This window comes from Salvelinus fontinalis, chromosome 9, assembly GCF_029448725.1.
Source record: "Salvelinus fontinalis isolate EN_2023a chromosome 9, ASM2944872v1, whole genome shotgun sequence".
In the NCBI taxonomy this organism is placed as follows: Eukaryota; Metazoa; Chordata; class Actinopteri; order Salmoniformes; family Salmonidae; genus Salvelinus; species Salvelinus fontinalis.
The window spans coordinates 47,907,943-47,924,390 of record NC_074673.1 but is presented as its reverse complement, the minus strand read 5'-3'; the positions used below and the strand labels follow the sequence as shown (position 1 = coordinate 47,924,390).

The 16,448-nt window shown below is 42.0% G+C and overlaps 1 protein-coding gene across 3 annotated transcripts in view; it reads left to right on the top strand.

Annotated features, from left to right (window-relative positions):
* Positions 1-16,448, top strand: part of LOC129862727 (chemokine-like protein TAFA-5) — a 200,479-nt gene that overhangs the window by 95,606 nt on the left and 88,425 nt on the right. For all 3 annotated transcript variants that reach the window (XM_055934639.1, XM_055934638.1, XM_055934640.1), the window contains exon 2: positions 11,083-11,232. In XM_055934639.1, coding sequence (XP_055790614.1) covers positions 11,083-11,232 — 150 coding nt within the window. The remainder of the gene's footprint in view (positions 1-11,082; positions 11,233-16,448) is intronic.

Below are 16,448 nucleotides of genomic sequence, written 5' to 3'. Positions count from 1 at the left end.
GCCTATGGCAGCCTTAAATATGGTTCCCAATTAGAGACAACAGAAACCAGCTGTCTCTAATTGAGAACCCATTCAGGCAACCATAGACTTTCCTAGAAAACTACACACACCCATAGACACAGCTAGATACATACACTCAACACAAACCCATATACTACAACCAACACCACCTCTACCATATAATACCCCAAACACACACATACCCCATGTCACACCCTGACCTAACTAAAATAATAAAGAAAACAAATAATACTAAGGCCAGGGCGTGACATAACCCCCCCTTAAGGTGCGAACTCCGGGCGCACCAGCACATAGTCTAGGGGAGGGTCTGGGTGGGCGTCCTTCCACGGCGGCGGCTCCGGCACTGGTCGTGATCCCCACCCCACCTTATTCACTACCCGCTTACGTAGCCGCCCCCAAATGACCACCCTCCACATTAACCCCACTGGATTAAGGGGCAGCACCGGACCAAGGGGCAGCACCGGACCAAGGGGCAGCACCGGACTAAGGGGCAGCACCAGGATAAGGGGCAGCACCAGGATAAGGGGCAGCACCAGGATAAGGGGCAGCACCAGGATAAGGGGCAGCACCAGGATAATGGGCAGATCCTGGCTGGATGACGGCTCATGGCTGGCTGACGGATCTGGCTGCTCATGGCTAGCTGACGGATCCGGCTTCTCATGGCTGGCTGACGGATCTGGACGCTCATGGCTGGCTGACGGATCTGGACGCTCATGGCTGGCTGTCAGATCTGGACGCTCATGGCTGGCTGACGGCTCTGGCAGATCCTGTCTGGTTGGCGGCTCTGGCAGATCCTGTCTGGTTGGCGGCTCTGGCAGATCCTGTCTGGTTGGCGGCTCTGGCAGATCCTGTCTGGTTGGCGGCTCTGGCAGATCCTGACTGACGAATGGCTCTAGCGGCTCCGGACAGACGGGCGGCTCTAATGGCTCTGGACAGACGGATGGCTCAGATGACGCTGGGGAGACAGATGGCTCAGACGGCGCTGGGGAGACGGATGGCTCAGACGGCGCTGGGGAGACGGATGGCTCTGGCCGGATGAGGCGCACTGTAGGCCTGGTGCGTGGTGCCGGAACTGGAGGCACCGGGCTAAAGGCACGCACTTTCAGGCTAGTGCGGGGAGAAGGAACAGGGCATACTGGACCCTGGGGACGAACATTAGGCCTAGTGCGTGGGGCCGGAACTGGTGGTACCGGACTGGGGACACGCATCTTAGGGCTAGTGCGGGGAGCAGCAACAGGATGCACAGGACTCTGGAGACGCACAGGAGGCTTAGTGCGTGGTGCCGGAACTGGAGGCACTGGGCTGGAGACACGCACCATAGGACGAGTGCGTGGAGGAGGAACAGGGCTCTGGAGACACACTGGAAGCCTGTTACGTGGTGTAGGCACTGGTGGAACTGAACTGGGGCGGGGAGGTGGCGCCGGAAATACCGGACCGTGCAGGCGTACTGGTTCCCTTGAACACCGAGCCTGCCCAACCTTACCTGGTTGAATGCTCCCCGTCGCCCGACCAGTGCGGGAAGGTGGAATAACCCGTACCGGGCTATGTAGGCGAACCGGGGACACCATGCGTAAGGCAGGTGCCATGTATACCTGCCCGAGGACACGCACTGGAGACCAGACGCGTTGAGCCGGCATCATGGCACCTGGCTCAATGCCCAATCTAGCCCTACCAGTGCGGGGAGGTGGAATAACCCGCACCGGGCTATGAACACGTACAGTAGACACCGTGCGCTCTACTGCGTAACACGGTGTCCGCCCGTACTCCCGCTCTCCACGGTTAGCCTGGAAAGTGGGCGCAGGTCTCCTACCTGCCCTCGGCCCACTACCTCTATGCCCCCCCCCCCAAGAAATTTTTGGGTAGTACTCGCGGGTCTCCAGCCTTGCCTCCGTGCTGCCTCCTCATATCGCCTCCTCTCGGCTTTCGCTGCCTCCAGCTCTTCACGAGGGAGGCGATATTCTCCCGGTTGTGCCCAAGGTCCCTTACCATCTAAAATCTCCTCCCATGTCCATGAATCCTTAATGCCTTGATCCTGTTGCCGCTGGTCATGTTGCTTGGTCGTAGATTGGTGGGTCATTCTGTCACGATCGTGTTGACATGAATGAGAGGACCAAGGCGCAACATGACTTGAATACATCTTCTTTAATTATAACGACGAAGATGAACACGTAACACTTATACACACTAACAAAAAACAACAAACGATCGTGAAACTTAAAACGCAAGTGCACACACACACACTACTTACGTTCGACATATACATATACAATGACCCACAAACAGCTAAAGCCTATGGCAGCCTTAAATATGGTTCCCAATTAGAGACAACAGAAACCAGCTGTCTCTAATTGAGAACCCATTCAGGCAACCATAGACTTTCCTAGAAAACTACACACACCCATAGACACAGCTAGATACATACACTCAACACAAACCCATACACTACAACCAACACCACCTCTACCATATAATACCCCAAACACACACATACCCCATGTCACACCCTGACCTAACTAAAATAATAAAGAAAACAAATAATACTAAGGCCAGGGCGTGACATCGAACGATGTATAGAATCAATCTTTAGGATGTTTTTATTATACATCTTCAGTAATATTTCAACTGGACAGTTTCTTTGTCTTTAGAAATGAAAAGGAACGCAGCTAACTCTCTCGGGCACGCTCGCCTGACTGAGCTCATGGCCTTCTGCCAGACCCCTTGTCAAACAGCTCTTATTCTCTCCCCCTTCACAGTAGAAGCCCGAAACTAGGTTCTAAAGACTCTTGGCATCTAGTGGAAGCCGTAGGAAGTGCAATATGACCCCATAGACACTGTATATTGGATAGGCAAATACTTGAAAACCTACACACCTCAGATGTCCCACTTCCTGGTTGTATTTTTTCTCAGGTTTTTGCCTGCCATATGAGTTCTGTTATACTCACAGACATCATTCAAAAAGTTTTAGAAACTTCAGTGTGTTTTCAATCCAAATCTAGTAATAATATGTATATCTTAGCTTCTGGGCCTGAGATGCGTTAGCCTCTATCATTAAGAATGGTGCACAAGATCTTGCTGCTGGTGGGAATGGCTCGTCTCATTGTTGAACGTCGGTTTGTCCAAACGTTTTTATATATCAGTTCCCAATGAGCAATTACACCTCATCGCGCAATAAACTGCTTAATGCTATTTTAGAAATATATTTTTATTTCTTCAAACGTACATACAACATTGGGTACCACATGACACTGTTACGTATTCATAACTTGCAAAAAAATAATTCCTCAATATCAGCACAACAAAATCAGGTGTTTTTTACCCAAATATCAGTGTGTATGACAACTACCTTATGATTTTAAGTAAAGACGTAAAACGTAATAGAATCAAGTAAGATCAACTTATTAATAAATGTTACATTGACTTTAAAATATTAAATAATCATAAATTGTAAAAACTCAATCATTTAGATTAGCAGAACACAAATAAAAAATTATATTTCCTCAATAACCTAAAAGTTGTTAACAGTACTCAAAAACATTAAGTAATAAGTAATCTTATTGACATAGTACCACCTTTTTTATTTGAGTTCTAGTGACCTTTGCAGATGTTTGAGTAGCACTAGTCAATTTCTTTAATGAGTTAGGCATTGACGTTTTACAGTGTACTAACAGGTGTGGAACAAGTCAAATACAATGTCTTGGAACTGCGTTATATGGAAATAGTTGTATGGAAGGCCAATTCCAATGTATTTACAGTGCATTTGGAAAGTATTCAGACCTCTTGACTTTTTCCACATTTTGTTACATTACAGCCTTATTCTAAAATGGATTAAATCAAACATTTCCTCAGCAATTTACACACAATGACAACTTGATTGGAGTCCACCTATGGAAATTCAATCGATTGGACATGATTTGGAAAGGCAAACACCTGTCTATATAAGGTCCCACATTTGACAGTGCATGTCAGAGCAAAAACCAAGCATGAGGTCGAAGAAATTGGCCTTAGAGCTCCGAGAAAGGATTGTGTCAAGGCACAGCTCTGGGGAACGGTACCAAGAAATGATTGCAGAATTGAAGGTTCAGAACGAACACAGTGGCCTCCATCCCATCATTCTTAAATGGAAGAAGCTTGGAACCACCAAGACTTTTCCTAGAGCTTGCTGCCTGGCCAAACTGAGCAATTGAGGGGAGAAGGTCATTGGTCAGGGAGTTGACCAAGAAGCTATGGTCACTCTGACAGAGATGGGAGAACCTTCCAGAAGGACAGTCATCTCTGCAGCACTCCACCAATCAATACTTTATCATAGAGTGGCCAAATGAAAGCCACTCCTCAGTAAAAGGCACATGATAGCCCACTTGGAGTTTGCCAAAAGGCACCTTAAGGAGTCTCAGACCACGAGAAACAAGATTCTCTGGTCTGATGAAACCAAGATTGAACACTTTGGCCTGAATGCCAAGCGTCACGTCTGGAGGAAACCTGGCACCATCCTTACGGTGAAGCATGGTGGTGGCAGCATCATGCTATGGGGATGTTTTTTCAGTGTCAGGGACTGGGAGACAAGTCAGGATCAAGGTAAAGATGAATGGAGCAAAGCACAAATAGATCCTTGATTAAAATCTTCTCCAGTTCGCTCAGTAGCATGGACTGGGGTGAAAGTTCACCTTCCAATGGGACAACGACCATAAGCACAAAGCCAAGACAATGCAGAAGTGACTTCGGGACAAGTCTCTGAATGTCCTTGAGCGGCCCAGCCAGAGCCCGGACTTGAACCCGATCGAACATCTCTGGAGAGACCTGAAAATAACTGTGCAGCGACGCTCCCCATTCAACCTGACAGAGTTTGAGAGGATCTGCAGAGAAGAATGGGAGAAACTCCCCAAATACAGGTGTGCCAAGCTTGTAGCGTCATACCCAAGAATACTCAAGGCTGTAATCGCTGCCAAAGGTGCTTCAACAAAGTACTGAGTAAAGGGTCTGAATACTTACAGTACCAGTCAAAAATGTAAACACACACCTACTCAATCCAGGGTTTTTCTTTATTTTGACTATTTTATGCACTGTAAAAAAAATTGTGAATACATCAAAACTATGAAAGAACACATATGGAATCATCTAGTAACCAAAAATGTGTTAAACAAATCAAAATATAATTTAAATTTGAAATTATTCATAGTAGCCACCCTTTGCCTTGATGACAGCTTTGCACACTCTTGGCATTCTATCAACCAGCTTCATGAGCTAGTCACCTGGAATGCATTTCAATTAACAGGTGTACCTTGATAAAGGTTAATTTGTGAAATTTATTTCCTTCTTAATCCGTTTGAGCCAGTCAGTTGTGTTGTGACATTGTAGGGGTGGTATACAGACGATAGCCCTATTTGGTAAAAGACCAAGTCCATAGCCAGAACAGCTCAAATAAGAAAAGAAAAACGACAGTCCATCATTACTTTAAGCTGAAGGTCAGTCAATAAAGAACATTTGAAGAATTTTGAAAGATTCTTCAAGTGCAGCTGCAAAAACCATCAAGCGCTATGATGAAACTGGCTCTCATGAGGACCGCCACAGGGAAGGAAGACCCAGAGTGACCTCTGCTGCAGAGGGTACGTTCATTAGAGTTAACAGCCTCAGACATGGCAGCCCAAATAAATACTTCACAGAGACCAAGTAACAGACACAATTCAACATCAAATGTTCAGAGGAGACTGCGTGAATCAGGCCTTCATGGTCAAATTGCTGCAAAGAAACCAATTCTAAAGGACACCAATAAGAAGAAGAGACTTGCTTGGGCCAAAAAATGCAATGGACATTAGACAAGTGGCAATCTGTCTTATGGTCTGAAGAGTCCAAATTTGAGATTTTAGGTTCCAACCACCGTGTCTTTGTGAGATGCAGAGTAGGTGAACAGATGATCTCCGCATGTTTGGTTCCTACCGTGAAGAATGGAGGAGGAGGAGTGATGGTGCTTTGTTGGTGACACTGTCGATCATTTATTTAGAATTCAAGGCACTCTTAACCAGCATGGCTACCACAGCATTCTGCAGCGATACGCCATCCCATCTGGTTAACTTCTTGCGAGTACAGGGGGTGCTGTTTTCTCATTAGCATAATTGCATTACAGATTAAACGGCTTCCTACTAAATTCTTGCTCGTACAATATGCATATTATTACTATTATTGGATAGAAAGCACTCTCTAGTTTCTATAGGCGTTGGAATTTTGTCTCTGAGTGGAACAGAACTCATTCTACAGCAATTTCCCTGACATGGAGTCATATTTCACACATTTTGGCCCCTGATCTGGAGTCAGTTTAAAGGCCACTGTGAACGCTATCAGGATACGGACACTGCTTACGTCTTCCCCTGGATGCCTTTACGTGATGACGATTTGAATGGTATCGATTGCGCAATCACAGCCCTTATATAACAAAAACACGTGTAGGTAGGAACTCTTTTCCAGATGCGTCAGGCGCTCGGTGGACACTGACCTGCTCTTTTTCCAAGCATTAGTGTAGCCAGTTATATTTCTCCGGTCATGTTTCTACTCGTTATAGGAGTTAAAAACATCATAAGGTAGTTAATTTAAACCGTTTTATAGCAATTTATATCAATTTAGTGCGATTTTGGGACATTTATTTCTGAGACACTGTGAATCTCTGGGCACGGTTCCAGTTCATGCCGAACGCAATGGGCATTTCTACATGGCAAGAGGACAGCTTTCGACCAAAAGACGATTAGACCCAGGAAAGGATTCTTTGCCCAAGATTCTGATGGAAGAACAGCTCAAAGTAGGAACAATTTATTATGATAAATCGTGTTTCTGTCGAGAAATGTTAATCGCTTATGACGCCATCTTGCTAGACGTAGCTTCGCTTGGCGCAAACTGTATTGAAAAGTAAGGATAATTTAAAAAATGTAAATCAGCGATTGTATTAAGAATTAAATTGTCTATTAATCGCTGTCCACCCTATATTTTTTAGTCACGTTTATGAGTATTTATGTATACGACTAGATCACTGTCTAATATGGCGCACGACATTGTCTGACCAGCTGGGCAACTTTTGTCATTGTCTAACCATGATTTTGGTGGCTAAATATGCACATTTTCGAACAAACTGTATATGTATGTTGTAATGTGATGTTACAGGAGTGTCATCTGAAGACTTCTAAGAAGGTTAGTGAAAAAATTAATATGTTTTGGCGATGTTTACGTTATCGCTCTCTTTGGCTAGAATCAATGCTCTGGTAACGTTTGCATATGTGGTATGCTAATATAACGATTTATTGTGTTTTCGCTGTAAGACACTTAGAAAATCGGAAATATTGTCTGTATTCACAGGATCTGTGTCTTTCGATTAGTGTATGCTGTGTATTTTTACGAAATGTTTGATGATTAGTAATTAGGTAAACACGTTGCTCTATGTATTTATTCTAGTCCATTTGTGACGGTGGGTGGCACATTTGGCACAAACTTCCTGACCAGGAAGTGGAAAATCTGAAATCGATGCTCTGTTCTAGGTCCTGCCTATAAATGGGCATGATACGTATTAGTATACATGCACGTCATACACCTTTCCCTAGATGTCAAGAGGCAGTGAGAGAAGAAATGGAGTGTTTATCCTGGTCTGAGATGGAATAAATCCTCTTGGAATGACGTATCACCCATTTCCTGATTTCTGGAAAGCGCGAGGTTGGACCTGGAATTGCCTTCTGAAAAGCTTTCGTTATAGGCGACTACTATCTCCGGCTTTGATTTTATTTGATACATGTGACAATATCATCGTAAAGTATGTTTTTTCAATATAGTTTTATTAGACTATTGAAATTTATTCGGGACGTTAGGCGTGTTGCGTTGTGTGCCTTTGTTCAGGAAGGAGAGCTTTGCGCCACTTGGCTAGTGCGCTTGCTAATTCAAGAGGGAAAAAGGACGTTCTAAATCCAAACAACGATTGTTCTTGACAAAGGACCTCTTGTACAACATTCTGATGGAAGCTCATCAAAAGTAGGACCCATTTTATGATGCTATTTCATATATCTGTCGAACTGTGTACTATTAGTTTTGTGCCCAGGTTTTGGGCACTCGCTCGCCATAACGTAAGCCTTATGTCGTAATGAAGTTATTTTTAGAATTCTAACACGGTGATTGCATTAAGAACTAGTGTATCTATCATTTCCTATACAACATGTATTTTTTTGTTATGTTTATGAATAGCTATTTGGTCAGAATAGGTGTGTCAGAAAAAGTGTCAGAAAAATATCCGGACGTTGGGGGAAAAAGTAGCTACGTCAGCATAATGTATAACCACTGATTTCAGCTCTAAATATGCACATTTTCGAACAAAACATAAGTGTATGTATAACCTGATGTTATAGGACTGTCATCTGATGAAGCATATCAAGGTTAGTTAAAAATTATATATCTTTTGCTGGTTTGTTACGATCGCTAACTTTTGCTGCTGGGAAATGGCTTGTGTTTCTGACTATTGTGGTAAGCTAATATACGGCTATATTGTGTTTTCGCTGTAAAACACTTAATAAATCGGAAATATTGTCTGGAATCACAAGATGCCTGTCTTTCATTTGCTGTACACCTATGTATTTTTCAGAAATGTTTTATGATGAGTATTCAGGTATTTGACGTTGGTGTCTGTAATTATTCTGTCTGCTTTCGGTGCAATTTCTGATTGTAGCTGCAATGTAAACTATGATTTATACCTGAAATATGCACATTTTTCGAACAAAACATAGATTTATTGAATAACGTGTTATAAGACTGTCATCTGATGAAGTTGTTTGTTGGTTAGTTTGGTTGGATCTTGGTTATTTAGGTTGGCTTTGTGCATGCTACCTGTGCTGTGAAAAATGTCTGTCCTTTTTTGTATTTGGTGGTGAGCTAACATAAATATACGTGCTGTTTTCGCTGTAAAACATTGTAAAAATCTGACATGTTGGCTGGATTCAAAAGATGTGTACCTTTCATTTGCTGTATTGGACTTGTTAATGTGTGAAAGTTAAATATTTCTAAAAAATATTTTTTGAATTTCGCACTCTGCCTTTTCAGTGGAATGTGGGAGGAGTTCCGCTGGCCGAACGCCAGAGCAGTACAGGTTAAAAAAATGATTTTGCTTTATTTCACTAGGTAAATCAGTTAAGAACAAATTCTTATTTTCAATGACAGCCTAGAAACAGTGGGTTAACTGCCTTGTTCAGGGGCAGAATGACAGATTTGTACCTAGTCAGCTCGGGATTCGATCCTGCAACCGATACAAGTCCAACAATCTAACCACTTGGCTAGCTGCCGCCACAAGAGTGATGGAGTGCTGCATCAGATGACCTGGCATCCATAATCACCCGACCTCAACCCACGTGAGATGGTTTTGGATGAGTTGGACCGTAGATTGAAGGAAAAGCAGCCAACAAGTGCTCAGCATATGTGGGAACTCCAAGACAGAAAGCATTCCAGGTGAAGCTTGTTTAGAGAATGCCAAGAGTGTGCAAAGCTGTCATCAAGGCAAAGGGTGGCTACTTTTATGAATCTAAAATGTCAAATATAGTTTGATTTTGTGACGGTCGTCGTAATCCTCCTCCTCAGACGAGGAGGAGAGGCGAGAAGGATCAGACCAATATGCGGAGTGGTTTGTGTCCATGATTATTTATTAACAAAATAAACGGAACACTAACGAAACAAAATGACAAAAGAGAAACGAACCGACAAACAGTCCCGTGTGGCACGAATACAGACACAAGATACAACCACCCACAAACACACACGTGAACCCCGGCTGCCTAAGTATGATTCTCAATCAGGGACAACGATTTACAGCTGCCTCTGATTGAGAATCATACCCGGCCGAACACAAACAACCCGACATAGAAAAATAACACATGGACAACCCACCCCAACTCACGTCCTGACCAACCAAATAAATACAAGAAAAAGGAAAAACAGGTCAGGAACGTGACAGATTTGTTTAATGCTGTTTTGGTTACTACATGCTTCCATATGTGTTATTTCATAGTTTTGATATCTTAACTATTATTCTAATATGTGTGAAATAGTAAAATACAAATAAAAAACTTGAATGAGTAAGGGTGATCCAACTTTTGACTAGTACTGTATATAAATGTGATATTTCCGCGGGGTTTTGTAATACATTTGAAAAAATGTCTAAAAACTTTGTTATCATGCGGTATTGTGTGTAGACTGATTAGGGAATAAACAAATGTAATCCATTTTAGAATAAGGTCTGTAACATAACGAAATTATGAAAAATTTAAGGGGTCTAAATCATTTCCGAATGCACTGTATATGTACATCAGCTCTTGCTTTGTGGATACTGGCCCACATGTGTAGTGCTCCTTTTTTTTAACTAGGAAACCTGTGAGAGACTTGAACATTTCTCTCTGTACTTTTGAATAACTATCCTAGACAGCCCACTATTACTCTGAATGTGTCTCTGCAGTAAACTTAATTAACTCCCCCGAACCTCTACACTGTGACTTGGGGCCAGATTAAATTACCACACCACGGTGCTTGCAAATTATAATCACTGACTCTGAGAACCCACTGAGTCCCTATGGAGAATGCCCCAGGGCCAGTCCACTCACACAGGTTAATGTCCAATCAGGAGATAGGTCAAAAGGTCCCAGGACTTAGATACATCAACATCTCTGGTGTCTAATCAAACAACTGGCCCACCTCATCCATGCACTGAGGAAGGGAAATGAAACAGTCTGAGATATGACTGGGATGAATAAATGGATATCTAGGGAATCCTCTATCGGCAATGTGATGTTGTCAGAGATGGTGTTAGCCTATAGGAGGTGAGGGGAAAGGTAATTAGAAAGGACCTTTGCTATTAGTTTGTGGTGAATGGTTGATTGGTGGTGAAGGATTGATTGGTTAATGTTGTAGCTTTGTATCCATTCAATGCAACCTTTCACTTAAATTTTTCTACACTGGAAATATTTTTCTTGAAATGGTAATTCCACCATGTAGAATAGACTTCACTTCAAATTGTTATCTCTCTCTTACATCAATTCCTTTCACTCTTCCTGTCTTTAGGTCAGTTGGCAGCGGGTACGTGTGAGATAGTTACTCTGGACCGGGACAGCAGTCAGCCACGGCGTACCATAGCACGACAGACGGCGAGGTGTGCCTGCAAAAAGGGTCAGATTGCAGGTACCACGAGAGCCAGTCCGGCTTGTGTAGACGGTAAGAACCAAGATCCACCTCCATCCTTCACTTTCAGAGAGAACCCCCGAAGCATGGGGGTTGAGGGGCTTAAAGAGCTTTCCTCAAGGGCCTCTTGGGCCACCACCCCCTGTGCATCTAAGACCATTTCTGATGTTGTGGTTTACTCCGTTATCTCTGTTAAGGTGGTTTAGGCATCTGGAATGGAGTGTTGCATTGCATTTCATCACCTGCTGTCCTTGTCCTGGGTGCCATCTGGGGAGGATTGGAAAGCAGCTGCTGGATGCACATCGAATTGCCTCTCTCTGTGGGGTTGTATTGTGCTTATATTACTTTTTGTGCTTCAGCGGGGACACTTGGACGTTTTATCAAGTTGAAATACCTTCTCTCCCTTTGCGCAATACTTACAAAGACTATTGACAAAAGCCCTCATGGATCAAAAAGCCCCCATGGATCAAAAAAGGCTGACATTTGCATTTTTCCAGTGATTTGTATCCTTTCTATAATGTTGCCTGGCACCAGAGCGATTATTTTAGGCACCATCAACTTTGTTTTGGCATTTTGTGAACGCTGTGACCTGTTTTTCCAGCTTTACTGTTGACAACTTGCCTTTGACACTCATCCTGCTGCAGTTGTTGCTATGATACCCATGTACCTGAGTGAAGCACATAACACAACATCCTAATAACAGGTTTAACACCTGAGGTGGCTGGTGGTTGTCATTGCGTTTAAAAAGATGTTGGCAATACATCTTGGATGACCTTTACTTACCTGGAGCATGGCACATCTTTGCAGGCTTGGTATTTATGTCAGGTCGCATCTTCGCTCGGGCACTCACTTTCTTTGGTTGTTTGTTCCAGAAATAAACATTGGTGAGCCATAGAGCAGGGTTTACTCTATCAGTGGAAAAACAAATGAGATTTCAGTTATTTTTAATCTTCCCTTCAGTTCTCAAGGTCCTCAGGCTGCAGTACCAAATGCTACAAATGTCTCTTTCCTCTATCCCCATTCCACAGAGGTCACATTTCAAACAGGATAATCCATATATCCATCACAGTTTATATCCTCTGCTTCACCCAAACTGCAAAGATCTGGGCCAAAATATAGAAAGATTTGCAAAATTAGTCATCTTTCATGCAGTGTTGTCTTTTGCTCATAATGAGTTGTATTATATTTAGAAAGGCTCAATCAGAGAGTAGATTGCTTCTGCCTTTGTGGAAACGTTGCCATGTAATGGTTTCACCTGTGACTTCGATCTCATTGAAAGACCCTCAAGGTCTTTTTTAATCACACAAGGAACAGCTCCCATTTGCAGTTTCAAATTACTTTCAAAGAAATAATGAGTGAAACATTCCTTCAGTGTATGAGTTCAGAAGGAACTAGAGAATTCAACAGAATCAACAAAAAGCAGTGGTTGGTATACACTCTTCAAAATAAAGGTACGCTTAGGGTATAGTATTGTTCCCTGGGGTACAAAAAGATAAAAATACTGTCGTGACGTGACTATCATTAATGTGATGACTGTTATTTATCGAATCAACTAACAGTGTTTAATTGTTCCTCGATTAAATGAATCATGTAACAATTAAATCATTAGGAATTTGAGGCACCACGGAAGAAGTTGTTTAACCTGTCTAGGACTGGAACCCCTCGCCAACAGCCAATGAAATTGCAGGGCACCAAATTCAATCAACAGAGATCTCATAATTCAATTCTCTCAAACATACAAGTATTACACACCATTTTAAAGATAAAATTCTCGTTAATCCAACCACAATGTCCGATTTCAAAAAAGCTTTTCGGCTAAAGCAGAACATATCATTATGTTAGGTCAGCAACTAGTCACAGAAAGCATACAGCGATTTTCCAACCAAAGAGAGGAGCCACAAAAAGCAGAAATATTGATCAAATTAATAATTAACCTTTGATATTCTTCATCAGATGACACTCCCGGGACAACATGTGACACAATACATGTATGTTTTGTTCGATCAAGTTCATATTTATATCCAAAACCTCAGTTTACATTTGGCTTTGCCTCCAAAACATCCCGTGAATTTGCACAGAGCCACATCAAATCACAGAAATACTCATAATAAACATTAATAAAAGATATAACTGTTATTCACAGATTTAAAGATATACTTCTCCTTAATTCAACCGCTGTGTCAGATTTCAAAAAAACTTTTAGGAAAAAGCAAACCATGCAATAATCTGAGTACGGTGCTCAGAGACCAACACAACCCAAGAAGATATCCGCCATGTTGGAGTCAACATAAGTCAGAAATAGCATTATAAATATTCACTTATCTTTGATGATTTTTGTCAGATTGCACTCCCAGGAATCCCAGTTCCACAATAAATGTTTGATTTGTTCCATAAAGTCCATAATTCATGTCCAAATTTCTCCCTTTTGTTCGCGCGTTCAGTACACAATCTAAACTCACGACCCGCGGGCAGGTCCAGGCAAAAGTTCAGACGAAAAGTCATATTACAGTCCGTAGAAACATGTCAAACGAAGTATAAAATCAATCTTTAGGATGTTTTTAACATAAGTCTTCAATATTGTTCCAACCGGAGAATTCCTTTGTCTGTAGAAAAGCACTGGAACAGAGCTCGCTCTCGTGTGAACGAGCGTCACGAGCTCAAAGCATTCTGCCAGACCTCTGACTCATTCCCCTCTCATTCGGCTCCACTTCACAGTAGAAGCATCAGACAAGGTTCTAAAGACTGTTGTCATCTAGTGGAAGCCTTAGCCAGACCTTAGCCTTAGCCTTAGCAACATGACCCATATCCCACTGTATCTTCAATAGGGAATGAGTTGAAAAACCACCAACCTCAGATTTCCCACTTCCTGGTTGGATTTTTTCTCAGGTTTTTGCCTGCCATATTAGTTATGCTATACTCACAGACATCATTCAAACAGTTTTAGAAACTTTAGAGGGTTTTCTATCCAAATATACTAATAATATACATATATTAGCAACTGGGATTGAGTAGCAGGTAGTTTACTCTGGGCACGCTTTTCATCCAAACGTGAAAATGCTGCCCCCTATCCATAACAAGTTAATGAGTTACCATCTCCCGAATTAAACTCGAAGATATATAAATGATATATCGATAACAGGCACTTATTTATCATTACCTCATATCAGTCTCATTTTGAACGTCGCAGACTTCTTGAATCCGCAAGAACCCCATTCTTTCTGATTATTCAGTTCTACACAAATGCATTTCATTATTTATTTACTAACTAATTAAATAGTAACAAAGAATACACATACACACTTACATGAGACAAAAGTCCCTAGTGGACTGACAAGATAAGACCGCGTGTTACACATATGGAAAGGTAGGGGTAGGTAAAGAGAGGGAGAGGCAAAGAGAGTCAAACTTATCGTACAGTTAGGAACTACCCTCAAAGTAAATATAATACTTTGCTCACAAACTGCCGCCCGTTTGGGTAATAAATGCAATGTAGTTACGTGTCTTTGTTCGTTGTCTCTCTGTTGAAACCAACCAACACTTCTATGAGGAAGTGGCTGGATGGGTGTAAGGTTCTGGTTTTCCATCAGAGGTCACAATGTCCTACTTAGTTTTTCAAGCTTGTAGGGGATGTTTCTTCAGATGAACCAATGATTGTCTGAGATGGGATCTTCTCCTTCCTTTCTCGTGTAGATAGTCAAGTTCTAGATCCTTTTACATGCACAGCTGTTAACTGTAAAATGTTCTGGTCTTTATCTTCTTCACTTGTGTTGAGAGTTTATAACCATTTGAACGTGTGGCCAATGCTCCACGCTTTTCTGGTCTGATAGGTGAGGTTATCTTCTCACCTCATGTTGAGTCTTTGAGATTCAACCATTGGTAACATCCAGCTCATGCTGTCTGTCTGCAGGACTCACCATTTCAAACGTGCCGACTACCTTCTCACGTTTTCTGATCTGAATGTAAATATTGTTACCAAGGCTTTTATCCTCGGGTAAAAAGGGGGTGCTCCATCACGCCGACAAAATGTCTGCGCTCACTTGGGCGTGGTTACCGACTGGGCAAAAGTTATGAAAAACTATTATCTCATTTAGAAGACTAAAATCACATTTCTATCTTAACCTTTCTAGGACACACGTTCCGCTAGCGGAATCCCCCCACAACATTCCGCTGGGAAATTCAAAAATATTTTTTTGAAATATGTAACTTTCACACATTAACCTGTCTAGGATCAGCGTGGCGCTAGCGGCACACCCCCCCCCCCCCCCCCACTGAAAAACCAGTGCCGCGAAATTCAAAAAAAATATTTTTTTTAAATATTTAACTTTCACACATTAAAGTCCAATACAGCTAATGAAAGACACAGATCTTGTGAATCCAGTCAACATTTCCGATTTTTAAAATGTTTTACAGGGAAGACACAATATGTAAAGATGTACATCTATTACCTAAAAACACATTAGCATAATCCACCATCTTTTATTTGTCCACCAACACCAGTAGCCATCACCAATTCGGCTAAACTAAGATATTTATAGCCCCTAACCAACAAAAAAACTCATTAGATGACAGTCTGATAACATATTTATGGTATGGGATAGGTTTTGTTAGAAAAAAGTGCATATTTCAGGTAGATGGCATAGTTTACAATTGCACCCACCATCACAAATGGACTAGAATAATTACAATGAGCAACGTGTTTACCTAACTACTAATCATCAAACATTTCGTAAAAATACACAGCATACACGAATCGAAAGACACAGATCCTGTGAATACAGACAATATTTCAGATTTTCTAAGTGTCTTACAGCGAAAACACAATAAATCGTTATATTAGCTTAGCACATAGCAATTAGCAGCCCAGCATTGATTCTAGCCAAAGTGAGCGATAAAAGTCAACATCGCCAAAAGATATTAATTTTTTCACTAACCTTCTCAGAATTCTTCCGATGACACTCCTGTAACATCACATTACAACATGCATATACAGTTTGATCGAAAATGTTTATATTTAGCCACCAAAATCATGGTTAGACAATGTGAAATGTAGACAAGCTGGTAAAGAAAAAGTCCTTGCGCCACTTAGACAGTGATCTACTCTTATACATAAATACTCATAAACGTGACTAAAAAATATAGGGTGGACAGGGATTGATAGACAATTTAATTCTTAATACAATTGCGTTATTACATTTTTTAATTTATCCTTACTTTTCAATACAGTTTGCGCCAAGCGAAGCTACGTCAAA